The sequence below is a fragment of the Astyanax mexicanus genome, chromosome 6, assembly GCF_023375975.1.
Source record: "Astyanax mexicanus isolate ESR-SI-001 chromosome 6, AstMex3_surface, whole genome shotgun sequence".
Lineage (NCBI taxonomy): Eukaryota > Metazoa > Chordata > Actinopteri > Characiformes > Acestrorhamphidae > Astyanax > Astyanax mexicanus.
The window spans coordinates 40449038-40464459 of NC_064413.1; the positions used below are offsets into that span (position 1 = coordinate 40449038).

General features: G+C 36.6%; 1 protein-coding gene across 1 annotated transcript in view; it reads left to right on the forward strand.

The window, feature by feature from the left end:
* pear1 (platelet endothelial aggregation receptor 1) overlaps window positions 1-15179 on the forward strand; it is a 71581-nt gene extending 56402 nt beyond the window's left edge. Inside the window, exons 12-24 of the mRNA XM_022673526.2 lie at window positions 147-267; window positions 1341-1504; window positions 4006-4108; window positions 4817-4963; window positions 5922-6053; window positions 7059-7187; window positions 9121-9246; window positions 10371-10580; window positions 10807-10916; window positions 11029-11155; window positions 11328-11390; window positions 11905-12105; window positions 14361-15179. Coding sequence (XP_022529247.2) covers window positions 147-267; window positions 1341-1504; window positions 4006-4108; window positions 4817-4963; window positions 5922-6053; window positions 7059-7187; window positions 9121-9246; window positions 10371-10580; window positions 10807-10916; window positions 11029-11155; window positions 11328-11390; window positions 11905-12105; window positions 14361-14503 — 1776 coding nt within the window. The 3' untranslated portion in view covers window positions 14504-15179. The remainder of the gene's footprint in view (window positions 1-146; window positions 268-1340; window positions 1505-4005; window positions 4109-4816; window positions 4964-5921; window positions 6054-7058; window positions 7188-9120; window positions 9247-10370; window positions 10581-10806; window positions 10917-11028; window positions 11156-11327; window positions 11391-11904; window positions 12106-14360) is intronic.
* The last annotated feature ends 243 nt before the right edge of the window (window positions 15180-15422 follow it).

A 15422-nucleotide genomic window follows, 5' to 3' on the forward strand; every position in this document is an offset into this window, starting at 1 on the left:
AGTTTGAAGTGAAAAGTTCAGGAAGTAGGTGGAATGAAGCTCTATGAATGGAGATCACTGCTCTAGATGATACCAGTGATCTAGCTTAGGTCAGTGCTCTAAGTTTACAGGGGCCTGCAGTAACTCTGCTCTTCTGCTTTGTGTAGGGAACTCACTGTGAGAAGGACTGTGAGACGGGTTTTTATGGGAAGGAATGTTCCTCTAAATGTACCTGCAAAAACGCCATCGCCTGCTCACCCACAGATGGAACCTGCTTCTGTAAAGAGGGTAAGCTAAGAGCTTATTATTATTTTAGCTATCAATTTTTTATTCAGTTGAACATTTAAAATGGGTTTTTTACACTTTTACTATAAAAGGTTAATCATTTAAAATGGATACACTTTATACTACTTTGCCATGTTTCAATAAAGGCTTTTATTAATTGTGCTAAGATGATAGCCTGTGCTCAGGAGTTTCCTTTTGCTCTGGGTATTTCTTTACTTTTTTCTCTTGTGGATTTCTCTTGTGGATGCTTATGGATGGCATAGCCTCCTCTACTTCCAGTGCATTATCTCATTTTCAGACTACTGCACCCAATCCCCAGGAGCACCTATCTTTTTGCCTTTACAACTGTGACCCCTTCAGTGCTTCTTCTTTTTTAGTTTTTGCTCCATGGATGTTTTGTGTTCTATATTTGATTTACATTTTTGGAACTTTTCCTAATAAAAATAAATAAATAAATAATATATGTATATATATGTATATATATATATATATATATATATATATATATATATATATATATATATATATATATATATATACATATATATATATTTTTTTTTTTGTTTTTTTAATTCTTGCAGGCAGACATGTCCAAATAAAAAAAAGATCTGTGTTGAATTTAACCTCCTAAGTTAAAGCAGCATTATGAGAGAGTTAGTATTTAGCCTCCTGCTTGGGGGAGTATATTTAAAAAATACAAAACATTCTCTGAACACCCCTTATAATATAAATAAATGTGCTTTATACATGCAATATGCATGCTTTTCTGGACAAGCTGAGAGATACAGAAGTGAACATGTGAACTGAGAAAATAAAGTATGTTTGCATGCTTTTTCCATAAATGTAATTTGGGTTACGGAGCATTACACAGTTCTCACACTGGTCTCTCAGCTTCATCAAAGTAACATAGTGCAGTAGCGGTGTTCTAGCCTGGAGTGTCCGTTTTAAAGACATTGTCCTCCCTATTACACTGAATGTAGTATCACACTGATACTACTTTAAAGCTGTTATCTTTAAGTGCTACATATTGTACTTCATCTTCGTCATCATGCATGTGGTTGTGTGCTCATCTACAGGATGGAGGGGTCCAGACTGTTCCATCCCATGTTCAGAAGGATCGTGGGGTCCAGGCTGCAATGCTAGCTGTCAGTGTGCTAACGGAGCGGGGTGTGATCCGGCAGACGGCTCGTGTACGTGTACAGCAGGCTGGAGTGGAGCGCTGTGTGACCAGCCCTGCCCTGTAAGTGTGTCACTACTAGTCTACACAGTACATTAAGCAGAACCCAGTTACTGTCAGCAGCAGGAGCCAGAGCGAGGCTTTATTGCTGTGTCTGGGTTTCTCCAGTGAGCTGTGGCTCCATGCTTGAGTCATTACCATTAACAGAAGTTTTGCTTGCTTTATTTATAACATTAGAAAATAGATGCTTGCCTAATGCATTATATAAAATGTCAAGAGAATCAACAAAGACCCCAAATCACCTGAAATACAATCTCACAACACAAATCTACTGTACATTAATGAATTTCTTCTTATAGAGCTATTGTTGTAGATACAGAAGATAATGTTATATATTATTTAAGGTTTTTATGTATTTAGATGAATACAAGATCAGTATTTAATGTAGTATATGAACAGTATTTATGAACAGCATTTTTCTCTTAACCTTCTACAAACTACATTTTGCTCTACAAGGGCCTGGTGTCCTCTTATGAGGCCATTATACTGTCACCTAGTGGTGGCAGAAGAGTTTAACACGTTACAGTTTAGATTTTGTTCAGAAATTTAAAAGAAAATTAAATACAGAAGGTTTATGTTTTTTACTTTATGTCTTTGTGTTAAAGCAGCACTTCAATTAAGCCATATTGCTGAAAGGGGCACAATTGTTATTCTACTTTTGTTTTGTACTCAGTCAAAAAAAATGCCTTTGTGTTCAGGCAAAAAATAAATGTTTTGCACATCATTACTAATTGCGACTTTATAGTGTTTATCAAAATATAAAACTAAAGTCCTCATATGTGGACATAATTTTTGTCAGAAACTACATAAAATGTAAAAAGATAATTCTATGTTTGTACACTAATCAGGTGCCAATAAGCCCAAAAAGCAAAAAGAAAATAAATGTATGCCATGCAAAAGTTTAGGTCTTAAATGAGTTAAAGGAGAACTCTGCTGTGATAATAAACTTGAGCTGTAGTGAACGTTTCGTTGAATAGACCACCTCCGTTCATCCCTAGCACTCTGAAATATATCACTTTTAGCCAATGCTCCCAACAAGCTTACAATGCTGGCGACATGGAGCATAGCGCTACACATGAAAAGAATTTGCTAATCTTAATGGTGTAAAAATAGTGATTTCTTTGCATGAGCAAAGCTATGCCCCTATCACTAGCATTGTAAACCTCTTGGGAGCTTCAGCTAAAAGTGCTGTATTTCAGAATGCTGGGGGTGAATGGAGGAGGGCTATTCAACAAAAGTTTGTACTCTTTATCATGTTTCACTACACCCCATATCCATTTCACAGCAGAGTTCTCCTTTAAGCTCTCACAAAATAAGTGTACTACAAAACATTCAAAAAGTAACAAGTTATAACGCTATAAAGAACTATGTCTGTAGTAGAGATCTGTGTAGAACCTTTAAATTGGTAAGAATCATTACGTAAGCGAGTTCTGTCTGTAATGATCTGCGTAGAGTGAGTTCTTTTGGAACGAGTGGAGTGGGAGTTAGAGAATGTAACTGTTACTCAGCAGCTCAGCTGTACGTCATTTATAGAACTGTGTGGGAAATCAACAGGCAGTAACTGTGCAGAAAAGACCAGTTCAGAAATCCTGTAGTATTTTTATTATTATAGATATTTTATGTCTTTTTTGATTCATGTATTTTCTAAGTCCTACTGATTGTGGATGTTTTAAAATGTAATTTTAAATATATAAACAATACAAAAGGTTTTTGCAATGACTGGGTCAGAATGATGTACTGTTTTAAAATACTATTTCAAAGATATAAACAAAGTAGAATTTTTGTATGCTTTTCACTTGCGGCAATAGCAAATCCCTACTTGCTTAAGGGTTAAATATGTCTATAATACACATTGGGACTCATTCCCCAGTATCTTTCTAAGACTTTTCAATTTGTTGTTGAGAAATAAGAAAATGTTGTCAGAATCTTTGTGAATACTGAATGAGTGTTACGAACAAATCTCTTCTTCACAATGGTTAGTGAATACAGCTTATGGTTCTCTATGGAACCACAAGTGGTTCTTGTATTGCATCACTCGAACTATTTGTAGCTACTTTATTTTTATTTATTTATTTATTTGTTTACTTGTATTTAATTGAACTCCACAGTAAAAATCATTGGAACACTGTAGCCTTTTTTTGGTATCGGTGCTGCCGAGACCCTGAGGCACTTGCACTCACTAAACCCTGAATCTGTTCTTTATTATTAATGCAGTGATGCTGGTTCAGCACTCCCTGACCAGGCCTCTAAAATGCCCTGCTTTCATGGAAAATAGCACTTACTGAATGCAAGCACACAGTGACATTTCAGCCTCACTGCAGGCTATCATTAAGTGGAATTCTATTTCTACTGTAAGCACATCATGGCTGGCGATCATTCAGATGAAATGAAGGTAGTTATTAGCTGAGCGCTGCGTAATTTCTATACTGACAGCTGACTGCTCTGCATTATTGGATTTGACTCAGTCCACGTTTTTCCATTTCCTGCTGCTTTTTGTTAAACAGGTCGGTACCTATGGCCCTGGCTGCCAGCACAGATGTGACTGTGTCCATTACAGAGGCTGCCACAGCGTGACGGGACAGTGCCTGTGTCTGCCTGGCTGGACAGGTAACACTTAATTACCTTAGTGGGGGGTTTTAGGATGTGCTCAGAATTTTAGTTTGCTGGAAATGGACAGGAAAAGGTGGTTTAAGTTTAAGATATAAAATGTGAATTAATATATCGTCGCTGTTACAAAAAGCCAAAAGTTTGTGCGTTTTGACATGCACTTTTTGTTATAATTGGAATCTGGCAGATGTTTTTTAGACCAATGTCATTTTTATGTTTTTTTATGGGTATATTTACAAAATAGACTGTTTACAGGGTGTAAGATAGCAATGAGCATTGTGACATGCTTTGTGCAGGGTGTAAGATCGGGCTTATAGTAGAACATTTAGTTAATATAAACGGCAAACTTTAAAAATCTTTGAAGCTTCACAGTAAATAGCACACATAATAACATAATATCAAAAATAGTCCATCACAATGATACTTTTTATCTTTTTAAAATATATAACATTTTTATTTGCAATACAATATGCTACACCACTAGTTATGGTAAATCGGGCAATAAAAATGCTGTAAAATGTTTTGGATCAAACAATTTTTACATTGACTTGCACTGATTTCTTCTAATGTAAAGATCCTTTTTTTAATACAATGTTTTTTTGCGTAACAGTGACGATATAAAGTATTGGACATACTTAATGGTGCATATTTTGTTATATATGTTTTTATATTGTATATCCTTCTTCATGATCCTATTCTTTTGTGCAGGTCCGCGCTGCACAGAGCAGTGTCCAGACGGATCCTGGGGTCATCAGTGCAACCAGAGCTGCTCCTGCCTGAACAGCGCCTCCTGTCTGCCACACAGTGGTACTTGCTTGTGTAAGCCTGGATACTGGGGACCTCAGTGTCAGCACGGTGAGTCCTGCAGTGATCTCTTACTGTTGCTCAGTTAAGCTATAATAATGTATTCTCTCAGTATTATAAACAGCTCTTTAATTTTTAGTGTATAGTTTTGGTACCTGGTAATACTTTGGGATGGGTATGGATATGGGGAACAATCAGAAAATAAAAAAATATTTAATTCAGTGCGGGAACAGTGCACAATTGCACTTTCTGTATGATGTGTCGTTATTAGCTTTGTGTTTCTTCCTGTGGGAAAGTCAAGTGTTTGGGAATCACAGTGAAATGCTGTCATTTAAAATGGATTATTTCTTTTACAGAAAAAAATATCAGATCATCTTTGGCTGATACTCAGTGTTTTAGTATCAATATTGGAAATTAAACCGTAGTATCATGTCATATTTAGATTTACTCTTCCAGCACATCTTTTTATATTTACTCTTTCAGCACAAAGTTATTGAATAGAATAATAAAAATGTTCACAGCCAATAAAAAACATTAAACTGAGTGACTCTTTAACTTACCCCCTTCCTTTTATCTACAGAACACGTCATTAATTATTACAAATGATTAGCTTGGCTAGTCCAAGTCACTACAAACTATTCCTTTTGTTTCTTTTTCCTGATGAACCCTGATCTAATAGATACATTACACAAATATCTTACACTTGTGGAAAAGTCATGCCTTTCTCACAGCTCTTCTCACATGCTGGTATAATGAAATTGGTATTAACTGTATTTAAGTAATATACGTGTACAATAGCTTATCATTATAATAGCTTTGGGATTTAATGTGAAAGAGTAGAGTGTATACTAAAACCATTATATCTTTATAACAATACAATACAAAACAATTACAATAGAAATGAAAAAAGCACAACAATAATTAACAGTAGGAAACTTGGAATATCTGCTGTTAGCTGTTGCTTTTTCTAAAGGTGTACAAGTTGTAAACACTGTGTTCTCTCTGTCAGTGTGCAGTCCGGGTGTGTATGGGGAGAAGTGCAGCCAAAAGTGTCCTTCGTGTGTCCACTCCACTTCCTGTCACCATATCACAGGCCAGTGCCTGTGTCTGTCCGGCTACACAGGACCACTCTGTGAACAAGGTGTGGATATGAAATTAATCAAGCTCTTTCTATATGATAATTATTGAAGTCATTTAATATTCTGTAGTTTTATATTTAATTAACCTCAATAATTTTACACTCAGTGGTAGTGTGAATTACCTTTCCGTTTCAGTAAGTTTTCAGTAAGCAGTCAACATACATTAATGATTATAGGTCATTACATTACATTACATTATATTACATTACAATACATAAAAGTCCAAGGGAAGACATTCAGGCAGGGGCTGAAGGAGACTAAATGGAAATATAGGGATAGTGTGTTAGAGGTGTTAGGAGAGTAAGAGCTCTTTAAAGAGATCTGTCTTTACGAGGTTCTTAAAGATAATGAGGGATGCTCCTGCTCTGGTAGTGGGGGGTAGTTTGTTCCAATATTATTGAACTAGGTAGGAGAACAGTCTGTAGAACAGATTGCTTTGTGTGAATATTTGGCAAAGCAAGGCCGGGAGGGAACATAAGCCGTTAGGAGTGAGTGCAGGTAGGAAGGAGCTGTTCTGTCATCACCTTGTAGGTGATTGTAAGAGCTTTTAATTTTTATACGAGCAGCAACTGGTAGTCTGTGGAGCTCAATGTGCAGTGGAGTGACATGTGCCCATTTTGGCTGGTTGAAGACCATGAGTGCTGGTCAAATTAGTCTGATATTGCAAAACTCAAAGCAGCAGGACCAAGCAATTGAGGGAACATTATGTGTAAAGGATAGTCATTAATAATAACACACAGGTTTCTAGTCCTTTAAATATTATTTGGAGTGTATTCCTGGAGCAGTCCTCTGCCGGACCCCAGCTGTAACACATCAGTTTGTATTCAGGAGCAATTTTTGTTGTAGTTAGTTAGCTCATTAGTTGGACCAAGTTTGTTAGACTGGTAAAATGTGCTGCACAAGCTGATCTGGAAATTACACATGTACTGTTCTGCATTTATTGTAATTTATTGCATATATAGTTTTTAGAAATTTAGAAATGTAACATAGATTTTTGTGTTTTCTAGCCTGTCCAGTTGGCTACTATGGAAAGCAGTGCAGTGGTGTTTGTAGGTGTGCCAACAATGCAACATGTCATTATCAGGATGGCTCGTGCCATTGTCTCCCAGGCTGGGCTGGAGCAGATTGTTCAGTGTGTAAGTTATTGTGCTTCTTAAACTTTTTAACTGTGTCCTATTTTAATTTTTTTTAGATAATTTAACATCATTATTATAAAATAATGCACAAAAGTTTTACTAATAGATTAAAGTGTTAATAAAGTGGGTGTAGTTTGTTTTTGTATAAATAGATTATGCATTAATTTAAATAAATTAAAATAAATAAATTAAGTTCCTTATTTCTTCACATTGGAAAGTCTGAATTAACCCTAGAATGCTAACGCCAGATGAAAATCATGTGATTTTCATTGTGTTGCTGCTGTCCGAGCTGCACAGGACTTTAGGTAGCTTTCACTTTATATAATCATAATCACACTAAATCATCTGTAACTTCTTTAATTTGGTCAAACAATACTGTATTGTGTCAGTGTTTTCCAGTTATGGGCCTAAAGGCACTCTCTCTGCACATTTATTGCTTGATTCAACTAATCAGTTCATGATCAAGCTCCTTGAGGTACATGTGTGGGTTAAAACACAGAATCCACTAAATGTACAGTGTAGAGTGTCTTCAGCTCCAGGGTTGAGAAACATTGTATTTAACTAATGGTAATGCAAAGCACACTGGAGTCTTCTGAGTGCTGGATCCTGAACTTCAGCCTTTTAAAACAGATGTTTGAAAAGACAAAGACATATAGAGTGGTTGGTGTAGCATACTGGGTGATAAATGGCCGTCCCTGTGGCAGTCTCGAGTTAAATTTTCTCAACAGACAAGCCCACCATGCCACACTAATAAAAGTCCCTGGGCGAGACTCCTAACACTACATTTGCCTTCCTGTGTAACACGATTCAAAGGAAAGTTACTCTGGAAAACAGCATCAGTCAGAAAGAAATAAATGTAAAAACTATAGCCATTACTGGTTAGAGATCATGGCAAATATTTATCTGTAAAGAATATGAAATTAACCTCTTAATTATTCTCAATATCACCAGTGTATTTGCAGTGAGAGTGAGACTCTTTAGAGTTGAAGCTGCTCGTTGATTTTTTTCAGAATGGGTTTTGATGCTTTTCTTTCTGGCAAAGAATGGTCAGTGAAGTACTAGCTCTTAGATGCCCCCCTCCCCTTTGTTGTTATTCACAAATGCCATAACTTTTATTATTTTATTTTGTAGACTTTAAATCAAAAAGAGAACAAAATAAGGTTAATTTTTGAGGCATTTTTGTTAATGTAAAAGTCTATGCTGCTGCATGTCCGTGTGTGTGTGTGTGTGTGTGTTTTTGTGTGTGTGTGTGTTTGTGTGTGTTTGTGTGTGTTTGTGTGTGTGTGTTGCCAGCGTTGCCAAGATAGCAATGCATGTCTGACTGCTGACTATTGTCAGGGTTCAAATCAGTCAGTGGCGCACCTGTGTTTTCCATTGCCAAGATATTTACCTGAACACACCTTATTTCAAGACCATCACGCCCATCAATGTAAATATATTGATAAGCGCCTTTGCTAATTTAATGGTTCAGGTGCGAGGTGTTGACAGGGTGTAAGATAGCAATTAGCATCGAGACGCACCGTGAGCAGGGTGTAAGATATGGCCTCTAGTTTCCTCAAATTAAGACATAATTTATTATTAATTATTATTTTTCTTTCTTTTTACTGGTTTTCCTATTAATCAGAATTGTATTAATATTTTTTTTACATTGTGGGATTTAATTAGCTTCACTTACTAGCTCTGATTTATTATTGTTTTGCTGTTGGTTTGTTGTTTCTTTTGTTTTGTATTTTAATCTGTATTTTATCAACTTTGCAAATCCATTTCTAACTTTTAGTCTTCTTCTTTTTTGTTTTTTTTCTGCTGGTGTTTTGCTCACCTGTTTGTGTGTTTACAGCATTTTTAAAAGCAGTGAAATGTGATATATAAATGAAACTTATTGTTAATATTAATAGTGTTTGTGTGTTCAAACCCTGTATCTCTTGTCTTGCAGTGTGTAAAGCTGGGACATTTGGAACTAACTGTGCTCAGACCTGCTCTTGCTTACCAAACCACTTGTGTGACCCTCATTCTGGAGAGTGTGTGTGTGAACCTGGACCAGGCATGGACTGCAAACAAGGTTCTCTACACGGCTCATACTTTCTAATACTTAACATCTGTTTCTCAAAGGTGTTAAAGTATAATCATTACACATTGAATGACCCCAGTCATATATTTACAAATCTTATATATTAATGTATGTATTTATTTATTTAATCATCAGTAGGCCTGTCACGATAAAATTTTTTGTGCATGATGTATATTGTTCCCAAAATAATTGCAATAAACGATATTATGGTCATTTTAAGACCTTTAAATGCCACTGACAATAATGATAATAGAATTAGCACAACAAAGCAAATATACTCTTTTGAAGCATTAATTGAAGAATTGCATAAATGGCTAAAATACTGTTCATTGTAAAATGTGAACTATATATACTATATATACTATACAGCTCTGGAAAAATTAACTTCAGTTTCTGAATTAGTTTCTCTGATTTTGCTATTTATAGGTATGTGTTTGAGTAAAATGTTTGGTATTTTATTGTATAAACTACGGACAACATTTCTCCCAAATTCCAAATAAAATTATTATCTTTTGGAGCATTTATTTGCAGAATATGAGAAATGGCTGAAATAATAAAAAGGTACAGAGCTTTCAGACCTCAAATAATACAGAGAAAACAAGTTCATATTCATAAAGTTTTAAGAGTTCAGAAATCAATATTTGGTGCAATAATCCTGCATCTTGGCATCATGTTCTCCTCCACCAGTCTTACACGCTGCTTTTGGATAACTTTATGCCACTCCTGGTGCAAAAGTGGTTTGATGGCTTGTGATCATCCATCTTCCTCTTGATTATATTGCATATATTTTCAATCTGGTAAAATCAAAAAAACTTATAATTTTTATGTTGTCTCTTATTTTTTTTCCAGAGCTGTATGTAAAGCATACAAATAAATAGTAGACAATAGATATCACGATTATAAAATATTATTGAGGTCTTGTCTATTTATTGTACGGTAAGTCAAAAATGTATTTATCGTGACAGGCCCAATCAATCATCAGTCTCATTTCTTCTAGCTATAATCTGACACCTAATAAAAATCTGTTTCTTCTTTCATTTCTATTCTTTACTCATATACTATAATACAGTTATAGATGTGGTTTTGTAATGTGTGTCTTTCTCTTGTTGGTTCAGAGAGGGTGGTGAGTGTGATGATGCCTGTGTCTCCGGTGGAGAGAGACTCGTGGGGGGCTATTGCAGGTATTGTGGTGCTGGTGATGCTGGTGGTGCTCCTGCTGGCCCTGCTGTTGCTTTACCGCCGCAGACAGAAAGACAAGCAGAGTAACACTCCCACTGTGTCCTTTTCCTCCACCCGAACCGTCAATTCGGAGTACGCTGTGCCAGGTAGAAGCTCCTCCAGCTCAGAACTGCATTTGTATTTACTATGGATATGAACAAGTCCATGTAAACCAGGCCTGTATGAAGCTTTAAGCAGTCTTGTGATGCTGTAATAAATACAGGTAGTTAATTGTCAGTGAGGTATTGATAAATATTTTAGATGTAATAGAGAAATTGTTCTTTTAAGCATTGTCTAAACAACACCAGTAATCAGGGATTTGTGTTGCTTTAGATATACCCCACAGCTACCATCATTACTACTCCAACCCCAGCTACCACACACTTTCCCAGAACAGACCTCCCTTACCCCACGTTCCCAACAACCAAGACCGGGTCATCAAGGTAAATGAAGCTATGATGGTGATTTAATATGCATTATTTATTTATTTATTTATTTTAAATTAAATGCTCTTTTTATGAACTAGAGAGTAATTCTTCTATTTTGTATTTCCAGAACACCAATAAGCAGCTGTTCTGCAGTCTGAAGAACATGGAGCGGGAGAGACGAGGCCTGTTTGGGGTGGACACTAACGCTACTTTACCTGCTGACTGGAAGCACCAGGAGCCCCCTAAAGACCAAGGCATGTCTGATTACTCTACAGTGTCTTTCAATAGGACAGCAAAAACTTCATTTTTTAAACTAGATTTACTAAACATTAGCCAGTAATATCACTTATATTTTAGGAAATATTGTCCTTCTTTAAGTGATATTGTGGCATGTTGGTTAAATTCTTTTCACTTTCTGCACGGCAGGAGCCTTTGGCATTGACCGAAGTTACAGTTACAGTGCCAGTCTTGGGAAATACTACAACAAACGTAGGTGTTATTTACAGTACATTACATTATTCTGTATGCATGCTCTCCCTACAACTATACTGTATTTTTTTATTGCAACTGTTGCTGGGTAAGATAGACTTCCAGGCCCTTATTTAGTGTAATAAAAAGACAATTTAGAAAAGCTAGATGCACTCTTAAAAATACTCTTAAATACATTGTTTGGTTTAGTGATGCTACTTTTGATTGCATACAAAACCAGGACCTTATACAGAGTTAAAGAAACTGTATTTAATATTTTTACCAATTTAGGATTAATACACACAAGAACTTATATGGTAATTTACCAAATCAAAACTTGGATGTAATTTGAAGGTAATACTACATTATATTCAGGCATACTGTTGTGTGCGCTCAGTTTCTAATTAGGAAGGATCTAATTGTAGCTTTCTCAAACTTATAATAGATGCTACTACTGATTAATCAACTGGCATAGAACCAATGCTAGATCAGTTGTGTTCTAATATGTGTCTGTTTTCTAATTCTGTTCTCACAGAGCTCAAGGACTCCTGTGTTGCTGTGAGCAGCAGTTCTCTAAACAGCGAGAACCCGTATGCCACCATTAAAGATCTGCCCGGTCTTCCCCTGTGCCCTCCCGAGAGCAGTTACATGGAGATGAAATCTGCTGTTCCACACGAGAGATCCTACACTGAGATAAACCCCCCGGCCCTCCCCTCCACCAGCATCTCCTCCAGAGGTAACCCTCACTCAACCCCATTTATCTGTAATAAAAAGGAGCTGAGATCAGAGTTCACGATTGTGAGAAGCCAAAAAAGTAATGGAGAACTACATGAATTATATGAATTATAGCTTCTTATCTGCAGCGACGGACGTTAGAGCAGCACTAAGTCTGGTGAGTTCGCTAGCTTAGCGTCCAACTAAACCTGGGAGGTGAACAGTGGATTTTAGGAGGAAGTTATCACTCGCTGTATCTGCTCGTTTTTCAGAAGCCGCTCAGGCCAGTAAGTGTACATTAATCCTTCATAGAGCTTCATGCCGATGGATCTGTGTTTTAGTGCTGATAGCAGAGTGGCTGTCTGCTCTCAGGGAATGAATGCAGTGTGGGCTGAAGCCCTGGAAAAGTACCGGGGTCATATGAGTGCAGAGAGAGAGGAAAAAACGGCAATAATAACAAAGAGAAGAGCTGAAAAGTGGGGGTGAGAGTGTCTCAACATCTGTCTGAGTAACTACTGTACCTGATACACTTCAGGCTGAACGGCTGAACTAGATCTCTGTAGGCCTCCACAGAAAAACAAAAGTGCTGCATTGGATTAAATGGAAGATGTAAATAATTTCCTTATGAATAATATTATTACTGTCATTTTTTCAGTTTATACTATCTTAAAGAATTTGATCACTTTTGCTTTTTACATCATGAGACTGGATAAAAAAGACTCCAAAATAATAGAAGTTAATCCTCATCTGCTGTAAAGTTACCATGTATTATTACATGTATTTTACAATGTAGTTTAGTCGCTTTTGGAATAATAATAATTTGTGTTTGTAAAATATCCCTGGTGAAAATTCCAGTTGAAGACCAGCTTTTTTCTGCTGGTAGGCAGCTTTAGAAGCCGATCATCTTCCTGGTTAACCAGCTCTTGACCAGCATAGTGTATGTTTTAATGTTTTATGGGTTTTGGTCCTGCTGGCTGACAAGATGATGAACGGGTTGGTGATGCTGCTCATGCTGGTCATTTAGTGATCTAGCTTGGTCAGTTTAGTGAAGCTTGAAGACCAGCTAAACCATCAAACTGACATAAAACCACACCCTATACTGGCCAAAAGCAAAGCTGATCAAACAGCTATAACTGGGATTTTCTTTGCAGAATATATATATCTGATTCAGCACTGTGTTCTGTGGCTGACTCATAAGACTGACCTTTTCTTTATTATTATTTCTTTCTTCAAATATCTCATTTTGTGTTCTGGGTTTCTTTACTGGCTAAGTACAGCATTCAGGAGCTATAGGCGGCGAAGATGGCTGTACCCTAAAACCATGTCTGTTTAAAACCGTGTACCCTGTAGATCTCTCGTCCTGTAGTCCTGTATGTTGTTGAGTACACTTTGAGGGGCAGTGTGCAGGGTGTAGGGAGTGATTTGGAGCTTATCTGTATACATTGATAAATAAAGTGCACTAAGTGAGAAGCCAATGATCTAAATGTCACAGAAAATTGGCGGCTTTGCTACAAATATGATGTTCTGAGCTGAGCCCCTGAGAAGAATGCTGTGCTGTTACAGCTTCTAATAAACGTTACAATCGTCTGGCTTCTACAACAATTTCCATGTCCCTCTTTCTCCGATACAAGCGATACAGACAAGATTCCAAATGACTGAGACCAGACACTAAGCACTAATACAATTTTACCCTAATACACAAACGTTAAAATTAGTTAATCACCAACGTTGGGTATACACTGTATGATAAGTTTTGGAACCCTTCTTTAATTTTACATCATCACATAAAATAAAAAAGGTACCATGGATGTGGTAAAAAAAAAAGAATAAAAAAAGAATAATAATAAAAAAGAAAATATAAAAAAGCTATTGGAAATTATTGGAGACTGTTCGATCAAAAAAAATAATGCTGCTAGGAACTTGGTCTTTGGTCCACCCATTCCTGGAACATGTGAGTGCCTGATTGAAACACACAAACACTAACATCAGGTAAATTACACCCATAAAATATGTTTCTCTTTATCACTAACGTCTGATGAAAATCACCTGAACGCATGCCTCTCAAAAAAAAACATAGATGGGAGGAGGGAATCAACCATAACATTTAATGACATTAATGAGCACCCTGAAGCTCCCTGAAGCTCATCTTTGAGATAGCTGACAGGTTTTTAAAGAAGTTATGATTTTTTTATGGAATGTTTTATGTGGCAGTAGAAGTGAGCATTGTGATGATCATTGTTTGATTTGGATCTCAGATACTGTTTCCACATTTTTCAGAACAAAGTCACCTTGGAAATGTTCCTGAACAGGAGTCTCAGAACCATTACGACCTGCCGGTCAACAGCCACATCCCGGGACATTACGACCTGCCGCCGGTACGTAGGCCCCCATCACCATCACCACGAAAACTGCCCCACTGACCCTGAAGCACAATTATACCTGTAATCACCTTACTGCTCTCTCACAAACTGGAGGATTACATCGTGCTCCTCTTCTCTTACGAAAGTGATTACTGAGGATAAATCTACCCAACGATACGCCATTGCAAAACGAACGGACAATGAGGACTGGGCTTATGAAATGATGGTGGTTATTGATTTGCTTGACCAATGATTTAAGGTCTAATGAAGAAGGGGTATTATCATCAGCCTGACTGACCTCCATCCAAAGTGCAAAAAAGGAAAAAGAAAAAAAAAAGCTCGAAAGAATGAATGGATGTAACAGCACAACACTGCCATCTGCTGGACTCCAATGTGGACTATACTGAACACTGTTAAATACAGGATTTTTCTCCATTCATTAAAGCATATGTTTATATATATATATATATGAAAAACAGGGTTCTGAATGCTTTTGCTGTTTAGAAACATCATTATGTATTTCTTCAGTTGAATTTTCATATAAATAGGACTGACCTATCATGGGGTAAATGTTACAGTTTTCACAGCTTTATAATCTATTTCAGTTGTTTTTTGCCAGGTTTTTTACATTTTGCAGCACTTTTTACATTGTACAACCTCTGTTTCTCTGAATGTCAGTTGAATGTAATCCTTTAAGAATGTAAATATTGTAAATAAACTGGATGTCTGGATGAAATTGTATGGAGACAGTTTTTTTTTTGCTGAGTTGTATGAACAGATGGAAGACGCATCACAGCTGCAGAAAGATACAACACTAACTCAAACTTAACTGTGTTGATCCAGCTGCAGTTTTATTATTAACAATAACAAAACTGGACTGTTTCTGAATGTCACACAGCAACAGAATCACACCTACCAAAATACCTGGGTTTCTTAGCTGAGGTGCAATCTTTTAACATGGCTGTAAAGAAGACTGAAG